Source organism: Catharus ustulatus, chromosome 20 (genome assembly GCF_009819885.2).
Source record: "Catharus ustulatus isolate bCatUst1 chromosome 20, bCatUst1.pri.v2, whole genome shotgun sequence".
NCBI lineage: Eukaryota > Metazoa > Chordata > Aves > Passeriformes > Turdidae > Catharus > Catharus ustulatus.
The window spans coordinates 5299760-5314613 of NC_046240.1; the positions used below are offsets into that span (position 1 = coordinate 5299760).

Sequence of the window (14854 nt, forward strand, 5' to 3'; positions counted from 1 at the left end):
AGTGCTGTTCTGAGCTCCTGAAATAATTAAATCAGCTCAGCAGCAGCTCCTGTTCTATCTGCTGTGCAAAGCAAAGACCACCCAGTACTACTGAAAAAACAGGGGCTGCAAAAGGAAAAGGAAGTTCTTGCTCCTGCAGCAGATTGCCTGAACCATCCTGGCCTTATTACCATTCCCAGGATGTTGCTGGAGATAAATGACCAACAGTTATGAACAACAAAGCTACTCTTTAGTTTAAAGCTTCTCTTTTAGTTTTTCTGAGCATCTCCACAGCAACAAGCGCTGCTGAGAGCACAAAATACACTGGGATAAACACTCCCAACCAAGCAGCACTTGAATACACTTGGTAATAGGAGCCCAGATCTCTGGAATAAAACCAACACCTGTTAGGAGAGATCTACTTAGGTCACAGAGGTACTGAAAATGCACTCACCTGATCAGGTATAAAGTGAATCTGCATTACAGTGTTGTTTTCTTCATGTAAACCCATGAACTCAACCCCAGGAGCACCATATCTGATGAGTTTGTTGAGGATCTACTGTATTTAAGGTGACCCACAGCTACAATTAATTGATAAGAAGCTTGCTAGCAAGCAAAGACAAAAAGAGATTAGTTTGAAACCACATTTTACTGTTGGGGAGCTGGGCTGCAAAGAACCAATGCAAATCTTTTGATTTTACATGCAGGTAAAATTTGCAGACTGTGCTCACTGTGGAGAACAGGGAAGTTCACTTCTTCCTTCAGTATATGCAGAAAAGGTGCCTGGACCCTGTTTTTTCTCAAGGATGTTCAGTGGTTTCCCAGACACTACAATCCTGCTTAACTAATTTGTAACCAGGAGACAGATGGCTACTGCCTGCATGTGGAGCCCAGCCTCTGAGCACAAACAACACCAGTGAATGATTAAGCTGGCAGAGACAGCACCAACTTTTCCTTTCTGGGCTGGGTGACATGCCTGTTTTACAGCTCATCTAACTGGTCTCTGCCATGAGAATCATTTCACACACACAAAAATCAGACTGGACGTCATTAGCTAAAAAAAAATAAATTACCACCTTCAATGTTTAGGTCTTTAATTCCTGGATGGTCAAAAACTCAGGAAGTAGAAGGCATTTCTGACTTCAGCTTTAACCTTTGAAATAGAATTGCTTTAGGAAAAAAAAAGAATAAAAAGGAACCCTGCCCCAAATATTTAAACAACCCTGGAATTTACAATGTGAAGGATTGCTAAACTTAGGCCAGATCTAGTCTGACCTTCTGCATAGCTAGAGCAGAGTCTTGTTTAATATCTGCATCAGCTCTGCTTCTGTTGGAGCTGTAGCTCAGCTCTTTGGAAAGACAATCCCACCTTGATCACACCAAAATCACTCCAAGCCCTGGCAAACTGTTTCAGTGTTCCAGTAACCCTTGCTTGCAAATTTATACTTAATTTAACATTTGAAGTGTCTTCAAAGCTATACTAATTGTGTTGAGGTTAGAGAAGTCTCACCCAAGTGTTTAAAGGATACAATTTGATGGCTCCTGATCGAGTCCCAATGGCCATGAGATGGAGAAATGGGCTGTAGCCCAGGGCACTGGGCTGGTGGGGAAATCCATGTTCCACAGTCTGGGGAGAGAAGCAAAAATCAGGATCAGCAGCTTGTTTCATGGGCATTGCTGGGGAGAAAGTCAACATAGCCTGGCACTCTGGAATAGAGCATTTAATGGCAAGTTTCTGCTGAAAGGTGTTCAAATCTTTTTGATTTGCTGAATGACAGGCTAATGATGAATGTGTGCCAAGAATCCCTGGCTCCACAGCCAGGATATCCAGAAGTGCAACAGAAATGAAAGAGAAATATTCTGAAAATATTCAGTAGCCTGAGCAGTTCTTGATGTTAAGATTATAAATAACTCTGCATAAGCACAGCTTAGTCAGTCAATACAACACATTCCATCACTCCACATCAGCTGCACTTCTGTAAACCAACTGCTCAGCACAATTGCAAAGTCTGACACAAATACTGAGCTGTAAGATCAGCTTTATCTGACAAATTCCACACAGGTCAGCCTTCCTGACCTCTTTTTGGTGACTGATGGGAAGAAATGGTGCAAAGCAATGCAGAGCTACGAGTGAACATCAGTGCTCATCAAGGAAACGAAACAGATTTCCTGTGAGCAGTCAGGAAAACTAATGTAATCCACATCCCTTTTCCAGAGGGAAAACTGGAATTTAATGAGAGCAGAGCCTGCTAGGCCACCTCAGAGTAATTCAAAGACATCTGGGACTAAAAAGATGTCACTGTCACAGGGAGCAGTGTTGCCTGGCCTTGGTGGCTTCCCTAAAGTACAATTTACAGCTGCTCCAGGAGGGAGATTTGGAGTGTTTGCACACACCACACTGAGCATTTACACACCAGGGAATAATATCCTGCCATGCTTACAGGATGCCACCAAGCTGCTTGGAAAACAGCTCAGTGAGGTTTTCAGAAGTGCTAATGCACAGCTGTTATCCTGGTTTAGGCAAAACCAGCATGCACCAACACACAGGTAAAGAGGGCTGGTGTGCCCACAGATTAACAGGGATGATTAATAGGGATGCTTCCTGGAAAAAGCTGATCCTTACAGGCCCAACTTCTGGAAAATACTTTCTTCTAAGGCCAGCTGCACAATAGGAATCCATTACACTCACTATTGAGAAGGAAAAAAAAGCAAAAGAGAAAAGGAAAATAAAAAAAGCAGAGAACTCTCCATCTACAGCACTTGCACCTCACTCCCATCCTCATTTCCATCATGTCTGGAGCAAAGCTACCACATCATTTAAGTTTTATGCTTTATTCAGCCTAAAAGTAACACCTGGACTTTATTTCCTGCATAGTGATTTCCCAGCTTAATCCCCTGCACAAGAATCAAATGGAGCTGGTTTCATTTCCGTGGTCAGGCATAGCCCGAGGTGCCCCAGCTGCTGCAAAGCACTTTAATGTCCTGCTCAAAGACACAGCACAGGAGGATCCAGCTGACTCCAGAGCCTGCCAGTTTGCTTTGGTTTTCCTCATTTGATCACAATTCCTAAGCTGCAAGAAAAGACCTCCCTCCTCTGAACACTGGGTAGCCCAGCCTGAGGTTCTCTGAATGGAAGGTGAGCCTCTTTAGAAGATAAAACAGAAAATAATGGAGCATTTCCCAATTTTCTGCTTGCCAACTCATTATGCTTGCTCATTAGAGCAAAAGAGTAGATAGTAATTTTTTTACCTTTTACAGCTAGTAAGCCAAGATTAGTACTACAAGCTCCAAGACCACTGAGTTTACTTCCTTTTTTGATAAGTTGATCTCCAGCCTTAGCTATTTATATTCTAAGAAGGTAATTTAAGTGTTAGGTTTGCATTATTAAAAACAAATTTTGAAAAGTCAATCTTTTTACTGTCCCCCTTGAAGCTGCTGCTAACCAACCTCTGCATAGCTACACATCTAAAACTTCCTGGAGAAGGCTGTATGAAATTAGGAATTTATTAATGGACTCAGAGTTAAAACAGAGCAGTTTCCTAATCCAGCACAGGCAAAGAAGAATTTCTCTGCACTGTGATACTGAGGCAACATAGAAAAGCTTCCTAATTGTCAAAGCTGTGGGAGTATAAAGCTATGGTGCAAAATTCTGGGAAGAAGATCCAAGGTAACATTATCTTAACAACAAATCAGACATTTAAATGAATCAGGTGCAGCACAGGCAATAAACACCATTCCACTCTCACCCAAAACAAAGTGAGGAACTTGTTAGGGAGACACCAGTGTAACTCCCCTGATAGTTTTAGTTTCAACTTGCTCACAGTCACTGCACTGTCATGTTATCAGCACAACCAGGAGCAATTTTCAGTGACACATCAATTAGAAACTGTGATTATTCTAAGATTTCATCCAGCCCAGAAGATAAAGCTGAAGCCACAACTCTCAGAAAACCATGACTTATACAATACTGCAGTGCCTGTTAGGAAGCTGTCAGCACCAGCCTTAATACTGGCCTAATTATATCTTGGGTTTGATGTGTTAATTTGTAAACACATTAGACAAGTCAATAAAAGTTTTAATTTTCAAGTATGAGACCTATGAACTTCACAACCAAGTGTGTATGATTCAGTAATAATAATAATAGGAGGGTGATTTTTTTTCTCCAAATATGAAGTTCCCTCCATTCCACAGACAAATTTGAAAAAGAAAAGCATCAGTAACAACCACAGCATGCTACAGATCTGCTCATGGAGAGCAGTAAATGTACCAAAGCCTTCTGGTAGCTCTGAACCTTCAACCAAGATGCCCATAAGATGCAACAAAGATAACTCTCTCTTATGTCATTTGTTTCCACAGCTGGACAATAAAGGCTTCAGGGTGACTTTTGGGATGCATTTGACACCACCAGGGCCAGGCATTCACATTCACTGTCCTGATTACCCAGATCTTTTCCCTGTACTTATTTGCACCTAGTTGTTAAATCACATCAAGCCAGCTTTGAGCTGCCCTCCTTTCCTCCCCTGGGCAGCTTTCATCAGGCAATCCTTTCACCTGCCCAGCAGATAAAGCAGCAAGGGGGAGAGAGGGGGGCAGGAGGCAGCAGAGGTTACAAAGGAGCCTTTCAGCAGAGCTGAAATAAGAAACTGCAGTGCCCACAATGTGCCCTCCTTCTCAAAAGGGCCTTTGTTTCTATGGGGAAAGGTAGGAGTTTTTTTTTCACTCTCCACAGATTTGTCAGACTCAAGCAAGCCTGGTGTCAGCAGCACTGACAGAAATGCTTCATGTCAGTCATATTCACTGCAGGAAAAATGTGGCCAAACTGAACAGTTGTTCCCAGCCCACACTAAAGCTGTGCTGATTAAATTAATCTCTGCCTTCCACTTGTCTCTGCTTCTCCTCTCAGATTGTTTTATGACAGAGCAGAGACAAACCCAACCATGGGCAATACAAGCCCTCTCCCCTTGTTAATTCATCTTTTGAAGAAACAATGAAACCTGTATGTGCTAACTCCACTCTGCTCAGACTAATTCAGATTTCAGGAAAGCTCTCCATCACACCCATCAGCAAAGGGGCAGGAAGGCTGAAAACAGGGGCAAAAACATGAAGCCATAAATTAAACACAATGCTCTCAGTTGGGTAACACTCAGCTGTAAGACAGGCTGGTTCACCTGTGTGTTACCCATCATCTAGTCTGACAATGCCAGCCTGAACATGTTTCTTCTGCAGGGCTTGCACTGAGCCAAAGGCATCCAAATACTACTTCCAAAAGCTGGATAAACTCAAAGAAGTAGATTGCCAAGTCCACATACCTTATCCTTCATTCTATCCACTGAGCTAAAAACAGATTCTTGCAACAGGTACACACAAGTATGGGAAGTTCTTACTCATACAGAGAAACAGATATGCAAAGCTAGGTGACTAGCAGAATTTAGGAAGGTGTTTTTTAAAACAAACACAACTTTGAAGACAGTCTGAAGCAGTAGTCCAGTCATCAATCAGTCCTTTAAAACCATCTGGACCACCTCTTATGCAAAGCAGAAATGCAAGAGAAAAGCATTAATAAGATCACAGCCTATTTATACCTGACAGAGTAAACAAACAAACAAACAAACAAAAATCCACCACCACCAATTAAACAGACTTTCTAAATTGAAGTCCATTCTAGGCCAGTGTGGTCAAATACATTCTACACTAACACTAAATCTGTGTGGCATCATGCATTTATATTCAACTTCGGTGTAAAATGAGGGCAGGAATCCCCAGCACCTCTGCCTTTAGTCATGACCTGCATCACACACTGAAGAGGTGCAAATCCACCATGCAATTCCTCTGATCAGCAACTTTACAGGCTCACAAAGTATTTCCCAAGCAGGTTCTTAACCAGAACTCTTTCAAAGACCTCAAATAACAAGTGTTTAAAAAAAACAAAACCTGCTTACCAGCACTAATGTGCTTGCTCTAATAGCACACTAGAGCAGGACAGCCTTGGCACATAAAGCACTATGATTCTTGGCTCCTCAAAGCCACAACATTCAACAGCTCAGAATTAAGGTCTGACTTTCCCAGATTTTCTCAGTCTACCTAGCTGTGAGTAGATGTTTGTTGGATCAAAGGGTAGAAGATTTCAAATGAGCCATTATCTCTGGAAATACTGGAATGGGAGACACAAGACTTGAGGAAAAAAACCTTCACTTTTATGGAAGAAAAAAGTGTAAAAGATTCTGGTATAATGTTCATTCCCTTCTGATTTTTATTAGAAAATAACAAGTTACTGTGGCTTAAAGGTACAAATGCATTTGACAAGGCCTTTAATTACCAAGCTGTTAATGAGAGTAAACCATTAGGAAGTGTCCAGAGTAGTTGTGTCCCTAGAAACAAGATGTCATATTTACCTTCAGGACTGAATCAAATGGAGTCACAATTCCCGATGTCAGCTTCTAATACATTTGGAAGTTTCCCTCTGCTGTAAAAGCCAGCTCTTTCAACCCTGTTTTGCATTATCCAAATTACTGTGTCTCTGGCAAGTAAAGCTTAGCCAAACATAAAACAAAGGCATATTCAAGGAAGGGCCATCCCTGAAATAGCCAAGTTTTTCCAAGGTATATATAATTTTAAATGCTTATTAGCAACTCTGACCCATCCCTGGGACATCTTTTCTGAAGCTGACACTGCATTTAGCCAGATGCAAACAACACAAACCTGGTCTGCATTGACTGATTTTTCTACTGCATCTGCTCTAGGATTTCCTGGTGGTAGCAGGCAGAAAGCAGACCCAAAGCACTCGAGTTCCTCTGTCTCCCCAATGGCAGGAAGGTATGCATGGAATTGGTGTTGCTTAGTACCAATTACATTAAATCATTTATCTCAAATATCCACAGTTCCACTTGAAGTATCCATCTACACTACAATTCTAATGAATCAAGGAGGTTATTTCCTAGGCTGATTTCATTTATCCATTACACTTTTCAGCAAAATTCCACTTAAACCTTGGAAACATAAAACCTAGAAATGTATTTCTGCTCCCCAAAGAAAGGGTAAGTAGCCATTAGCCTAGCCATGATTTAATACTAAGCATTTTCAAAGATAAAAGCACTATGCTCCTGGCCAGAGCTCAAAAGAAAAATGCCCTGAGTGTTGGATAGATAGCACAGCCATTGCCATTTCTTCTTCACAGAGGGAAGGAAAAAAACCTAGAAACAGATTCAGACCAAGATAATAGTAAATTCATTATTAATGGCCATTGTGCTCCCTAGGTGCTAGCACAGCCTTTTAAATGCACATTTAAAAGAGGGGTACACTTGTAAATCCAAAGTATATTTAGAGACAAAGAACTTTGGCTTCAGCTGCATCACAAGCTGTGGCTTATGTGCATCTTTAGAAAAAAGTTTATGAAAATAAACAAGGACTACCTGCAACAGAAACAGTCCCAGAACATAGCAGGACAAGTGACAGACCACCCAGAGGATACAAAAGCTGCTGTGAAGATTTGTTCTTTCAGCAAGTGCCACCCAACAGCACCACAATATCCCTCCTCTTAAAAAAGGACAGAATTGAGAACATGCCCAGGAGCTTGAAGGAAACTACTCAGGCACATCGGGGGAGAAAAGGACAGGACTGAAAAAGAGAACAAACCACCACCTCTCCTAAATTTAACTTTTCCACCCACACTCAAGGAGTTTATCCCTCCTTTTGCAGGGTGCAGTGGCTGAGGATAGGTTTGCCTGGAAGGAAAGCTCCATACCTTGTTAAACTGGAAAAGGTCACGTTTGAGCCTCTCTCGCACTGGATCGTGGCCGGGTCTTAAGAACCTTCTCATCTTCCTCGCTGTAGTATCTTGGCAACAAAAATCCTAACAAAATAGAAAAGAAAAGCCTATATAAACAAAGGCAGCCTGATCAGAAAACAGGCAGAAGTAGGTTATTTATTTTAGTTTAGCAGGTAACAAATCAGCCACAGCAGACTGAGACAACATCACTATCGAGTGACTAAAACCTGATACCAGACTAGCACAGCTCTCTGGTGCAGCACTTCACAATTCCATTTTCACATTGATAAAGCAAACTGGTACAGATGAAACGAGAGGATTGTAAAAAGAGTTTTGCACTTGGCCATTTTGCAATCCCTCGAGTTGACCTTATCCAAAGAAAAGGCAAAACTGCAGCATTTGCATAAACATTCAGACAAACCCAACCTAAAAGCCAACTCCCAGGCTCAGGCTTTATTGACTAGCATCAGTTTTCACCCCAGGTAACCCTCCAGCTATTGAGCCAAAGAGAAAGAATCCCATTTTCAGGTCTCCCCATGGGCATGGCAGAAAGGGCGCTGTGCTGCCTGCAGGGGAGCTGCATTAATTATTAACTTGCTTTTGTAAAATATCAACTCCCTGCTCGAGGTGGGGGCAGGGGAAGGGAATTTCGCACCTGCAATTCAGCGAGCAGCTGAAACACAAAGCAGCAAGTCCCAGTCTCTCACAGCAACAGGGGGATCCAAGCAGGACAAATCAAACCAGCAATCACAGGGGAATCCCAGGCTCCAGCTTCCTACTCTCACAGGTACTAAGTGACAATAAAACCCTGCCGACTCAAGAGCAAAGGCTTGAATTCACATCCTGACAACTTCTCCTGGTGTTAGTGCTCCTGCCTGCCCTGGCCACCTCTCACAGTTTACAGACACTTCCCTCAGGATTTTAATTTGCTGGACAGGGAGCAATTTGCCAGCTGCTCTGTACATGACACACATGTGCAGTGGGGGCCAGAACTTCTGAGGGGCAATGAAGGATCAGAATGGATATTATACATGTTAAGAAGAGGTTCATATACACCTACAGCAAGGGGGAGCAGGGGGATGATGAGGAAGAGAGGGACCAGGAGCACCAAAGGAAGTGGCAAGGGAACAGAGGGCTTTGAACCCTCCAAACAGAGGGGCTGGAGGTGAGTGACTGATGGGAGGAGCTGTCACACCTGTACAGATGGGAACAGCACAGCTGGAAACAGGGTGGCTGCTTCTGTGCTCCTGCCAGGAACAGTGGCCTTTGGATAATGACCCAAAGCAGCCCCTCCTGAGGAGCTGAGTTGTTTTTCAAAGAGTTCCTAGCAAGGCCTTGCACCAGCTGTGAAGGTCCAAAAGAAGGAAATGGTGTGATAAACAGGATGCTCCACAGGCATATTTTGAGAACTCCCTTTAGAAACTCCCTGAGTTGAACTCGTACCTCTTTGTTGCACTACTGCCCTTTTATCTTTCCTGCTCCCACTCCAACATCTCCAGGCACCTGGGCACTGAGCTCACAGGACCAGAGGACCATTAACCTGAGTCACTTAGTCCCTAGAATTACTAGGATCTAGGTGACTGGAATATGCCACCTACGTGACATTCCAGTCACCTGGAATCACTGGCAGCGCCAATCAACACAGAAAAGCTGGCTCTGAGCAGGGCAGCTGCAGGTGTCTGTGTTTGTGGGCCACTAGCACATGCAGGGGTGAAGAATGCACACACAAACAAATGTATGAGGACCTCAGAAAAGAGAGGAAGAATAAAAATGTAGTTTACTTGGGAAGTAAATCCTTCTACAGTGATTTAGCAACTCAACTGAAATTTCATAAATAGTGTCAGATCACTAAGTCTTCTTTTATTAGGCAGGCCTGAGAGAAGGGCATATTTTCAAAAAGCTACATTCATTTTAAGCTAGCAAAAGTTGCAGAGCAGTGACAAGGTGCTGTGCAATGAAAGGAGAGTGTATCACACCCATGTATAACACACAGCTTGCCCTTAGCCAGACGAGGAAAGGAAAGTGCCAAGGAGACGCACCCTTTCCCACTGTCAATCAATATCCTGGACCTGCTCAACGAGGCAAACCCACAGAGAAACTCTACTAATTACCCTCCCCACTTCAGAACAAAAGACCTCAGCTGTGCCAGCAGAGGCAAACTCAGCGTTAGGAGCAAAGAAGAGGGGGCTTGATTTGAGAGAGACACAACTTTACATTTAAAAACCTGCTAGAATGTTTTATCCTGAAATATTAATGGCATCCTGAAGCATGCTGTTTGAGCCTGCTTATGCAAGAGCTCCAGCACTCACACTCCAGCCCACAACAACTTGTTCAGCAGGCTAAGAAGTGTAGCAGCTCTGAACTGAGCAGTAACTCACCTGAAGAACCATCACCCTGAAGGGCTGAGAGGATCAGAGAAGGCAAGCTACAAAAGTTACCTCTCACAGACTGGAATCAGAATTTCTGACCCAAGAACCTTTGAGTGTCACAGTATGGGAGAGAATGAGAGGACAAGCAGTTTTGAACAAAGGAAAAGAAGGAAGAGCATCCACTGCAGCACAGGCTGTCCAAGCAGAGTTACCACAAGTTTACAAGTCTCTTATCAAATGGAAGAATTTTGGTTTTAATACAATAAGCAAGTATTTCTTCCAATTCTAGAAATAGATTCCACAGTCTGTATAATCTTATCTTCCAGATGCACATTTACATTTTATCAGGCCAGTTTCTCTCCCACACACCTTTGAGTCTTACATAAAACTCCAGCCCCATGTGCTCTGCAGTTGTCTGCCAGTCAGCATTTACAACCATCTGGTAACAGTTGTGGCTACCAGTAGCCAGAGAGGAATTCTCCAGTAGCCTCTGAAGCTATGCCAGGTCTGCATGTATCTAATGTTCTTATTTTCCAGGGAAACAATTCTTTAGGCTTACAAAGACAAGTCTTTTACCAGAAACTATGTGCAACATTCTCTTCTTTTAAGATGCATTGAGGGCAGCTGTTTAGAGGCAACAATAGCCCAAGGCTGAGCCAACCCAAGTTTTGCTGGTACTCGGGACATGGACACCTGAGAGCAGAGCTCAGAGTGCCCTGAACAGTTTGCTTCCTTACCTGAATGCTCAGCTAAATACAGTCCCCTTTTTCACCTCACTGGCTTAGGTCCAGACACAAAGCAAAATCTCACAATTCATATGGAAAGGCAATGAAAGCACAAGACGATCCTGTTTCCAATCAGAGACTAAGGAGTGGTTTAACATCACAGCCAGATTCCATTCTGTCTTCCTTGCTAGCTCCATTCATTTCAGATGCCGTGAGAGGTGGCATGTGAACCCAAATTCAATAGAAGGACAAATGCTCCTTCCCAAGAGCAGCATTAATTGTTCCTCACTGCTGAGTGTCACCAATCCAGAGCTGCACATTTTTCCTGTGGCTTCCTTGCTTCTGCACACAGCAGTGTATCTTGATGCCTGTGCACAGCTTGCTGAGACACTCTCCATCATTTTCTCCATCAGCTTGGCAAAGGCTGGCAGGGAACTACCCTGTGCAGAAATTTGTTGCAATTTTTCCTTATGTCCTCCCATGAGAGTGGAATTTCCAGCCAAAATGTTGTAAGTGCCAATCACACAAGTTAATCCAGTCTTGCAAGAAGAGGAAGCCCAGGTCAGAAGTTTTTACTACGTAGACAGTATTAAGTGTGGATGCAGTCTCAAATGAACCCCACAACAAAAACAGACCCATAATGAGTTTATTTTGCTCACGTAGCAGAGTTGCAAGGGTACCATCTGTGTGCTTCCTTGGCAACCTTTACTCAACTTGAACAGGTTTTCAATGGGATACAGTCCAAGAGCTGTCTTTTCAAAATGCCAGCAAGTATCTCAAGAACTCTTAAATCCTGCCTTGATTTAGGTCTCCTTCTCATTCCTTCCTCAGCACTCCTTCCTGCTTACAGGTCCTTAAAGGGAGAACTTCTACCTATGCAGCTGATAACACTTTATCAACCCTGCTAAAATAAAAGAGGCCTTATCAAGCAGCTTTGTTTGAACTCCAGGCAGTTGGTGCTGCTCTAACAAACCGTCACCACCATGGCCTTGCCTGAACCAGGTTCTCTCCTGCACCCAGGAGTTTGCCTTATTGCTGTTACAACACAGCCAGCAGCAAGAGAACAGAGGCTGGGTCAGCTGCACAGCAAAAAGCTCTCCCTTAGCACCAGTGATTTCACACGAACAGAACCGAGCTGAGTATCACTTAAATACCAGATTTATCACATTTATCGATTACAGGTGCCATGACTCATTGTGAAATGACAAGTTTAAGAACAATTTTAGCTTGAAATCAATGAAACAAGCCTGAGCTATTCTTTAACTGTTCATGTCTACCACCCTGCTTGGCTGTGACACACTGTCAAGGCAGACACTGAAGAAGAAAGCACAAGCCAAGCAGAACAGCTAAAGCAAGGGAAGGAGCAGTTGCAGTACACAGAGAAGTGCAAGACACCACCTCCTTTTCCCAGGAGAAGGAAGATGCTCTAACATTAATCTCAGTTTAATGAGATCATGCAGAGATCTCCCTTACACAACTGCTGAGCCACTGCTACCCCCAGCACTTGCAGTTTCATAAACAGGAGTGTGTTCAGGTGCACCTTGCATACAGTAGTCAGAGAGGAAAACCAAAAGATCCTCTCAAAAGAATTTATTTCAGTGAACCTGGAGACACAGACTGTGGCAATACTACGTGCAGGTGGCTGCCCTCCCAAAACACAAACAATATTAAATAAATATCAGACATTGATTCTCCAATAACTCTTTGAAAATAATTGAGAACTAATCACACAACTCAGGCAAGTTCATGTACTTCCAACAGCCTTGTGCCTGGAGTTACCAGGAACCGCCCACCTGCAATGAATTTGGGAATTGTGCAAACCTTGTGTGTCATTATGACTCCTATTGTGTTCTCCTTGTCATGGGGGCATGACAACACGAAGTTTCAAAATGCTACAGCACAACAAAGTCTTTGCACTGAACAACATTATTGCCCATGATGCAAAAACCTTTGTAGGCTTTACTCTGAAGTGTGAATCAAACAGAGAAGTGGCTTGTAACTTTGGAGCAGCACTTTACACACAGTGGGTCGATGGAGGAAACTACAAAAGAATTTGCCTCATAAATCCACACAAAGAAATCCAGCTATAAAAAACTTTTATAGGAGAACTGGAGTTTCCATACAATTCCTGCACAGAAACCAAACCAGTGCCTCCTTTGGTACTTTAAAGAAAGATGATGGTACTAGCAGTATCACATACTCTTATTGCCTTGTATTAACTGCAAGACATATGTTTAAAACCTCCCTTGCTCTTTGACATTTCTCAAGCCTCTGTGTCAGCCAAGACACACCTCTTCAACAAGCAATTCCCAGGAATAATTATGTTACCATACCAGAAGGCCACTGGAAGATAAAGGGCTCTCAACTGGTTTAACTCCTCCAATACTTTTCTTTGGTCAGCTTTTCTAGCAGATGAAATTTGTTCAAAACCAAACAGAAGATGTTCTTCAGCACCACCCCACGAAGATGTTTGAGAACTCTTCTCCTTTTCCAATACCATGAACTGTAGAGTCCCTTGACAGGCTACAAGCTGCACTCAGCAGGATTAGGGACTGCTCACTACTGGCACAGATCATCCTCATCTCTTCCATGGGCCAATCTATCCCTACAAGGAACGTGCCAGGATGCACGGAGGAGCCTTGGGACCTACTGGCACTTTGCATTCCCCTTGCCAGAAGCACCAGCTTCCCGAATCAAAGCGAACATCACCAGGCAGCTGCTCTGGGCACACAGCTTCAGCTGGGACTTGGTAAAGCCAGATATTCCAGTTGAATGAATTGCTCTCAGATAACTACAAAGAGCAGCATTCCCCATCAAATAAGACATGACAATGCACAACTTTAACTTGTACCATCCCAGTGGAGCTGTCCCCCTTGTCCTGTCACTATTCCCACACCAGCACAGGGCTTTGTGCCGTTGGCTGCAGAAAACAGACCGGGAGTCTGATTCTACTGCTCTACACCATCAGCAGCACTAAACACAAAGACACAGAGCTTTCTCCAATGCCTCAGCTCCAGGAGGGGAGACACCAGCAACAGCCTGGTTCCCATGGCACAGTGAAGGGCAACCCGAGACAAGGGCTGAACAACTTGCTTCACCGTTTGATTACACCTGTTTGCTGCCTGCTGGAAGTAACGTGCTCCTTCATCCAGCAAGTTCTCACAGCTTTGGGGAGGGGAAAGAAAAACCAGTAATAGTGACAACATGAATTTAATACGGGCATAGGAGAAAAAAATTTAAAAATAGAGGGAAAATGCTAACAGACTATCCCGAGGGAGTCACTGCAGCTCTTGTTCTTGCGTTCTCCAAAGCTCTGCGTGGAGCCAGCGGCAGCGCTGGAGCCCTGCGGGGCCGAGCTGCGGGCAGCGGCATCCCCAGCGCAGCACGGGGCGGGAGCGGCTCCCGCAGCCCCCGCGGAGGCTCCGCACGCCGGGAGCGGCCCCGGCCCGGAGCCGCTGGAGGGCCGGGCAGGAAGTCCCGAGCGGCCGCTGCCGCCAGCGCCCCCGGGGAATCCCGGGATGCGGAGCCGCGCGGTACCCGCGGGCTGCGCGCTCCGGCCGGGACAGGCACAGCGCTCAGCCCGGGAACGGACACAACAGCCAACAAAACCCCAAGAGCCCGCAGCGCCGCGGCTGCGAGTTCCACGGGGAGACACCGCCGGAGTCCCCGGCTGCGCCGGGGTTTCAGGTGTGAGCAGCCCCGACACGGCCGGCCCGGGCACCTGCCGGCCCCGCCGCGCAGCCCAGCACGGGCGGGCATGGCGGGGCCACCCCGGCGAGCTCTGCCGGGGCCGCGCCGGCCGGACCCGCCGCCGGGCCATCTCCCGGGAGCCCCTCCCGCCTCCCCGCGCGGCCCCAGCGAGCGGCGCTCACCTGCGGGGGCTGGGGCCGGGCCGCCCCGGCCGCGCTCCGCTCCGCGCCCGCTCCCCTCAGCTGCGCGGCGGCCTCGCTCCGCGGGCACCTCCGGGCGGGCGCGGCGGGGCGGGGCGGGGCCTAGAGCGGGACCGCCCTGGAGGC

General features: G+C 45.2%; 1 protein-coding gene across 1 annotated transcript in view; it reads right to left on the minus strand.

Annotated features, from left to right (window-relative positions):
* The window catches only part of LLGL2 (LLGL scribble cell polarity complex component 2), a 35343-nt gene extending 20567 nt beyond the window's left edge, over positions 1-14776 (minus strand). Inside the window, exons 1-4 of the mRNA XM_033076912.1 lie at positions 14711-14776; positions 7721-7828; positions 1509-1606; positions 434-515 (exon numbers count right to left, since the gene is read on the minus strand). Of these exons, the coding sequence (XP_032932803.1) occupies positions 434-515; positions 1509-1606; positions 7721-7795 (255 nt within the window). The 5' untranslated portion in view covers positions 7796-7828; positions 14711-14776. The remainder of the gene's footprint in view (positions 1-433; positions 516-1508; positions 1607-7720; positions 7829-14710) is intronic.
* Positions 14777-14854: the final 78 nt, after the last annotated feature.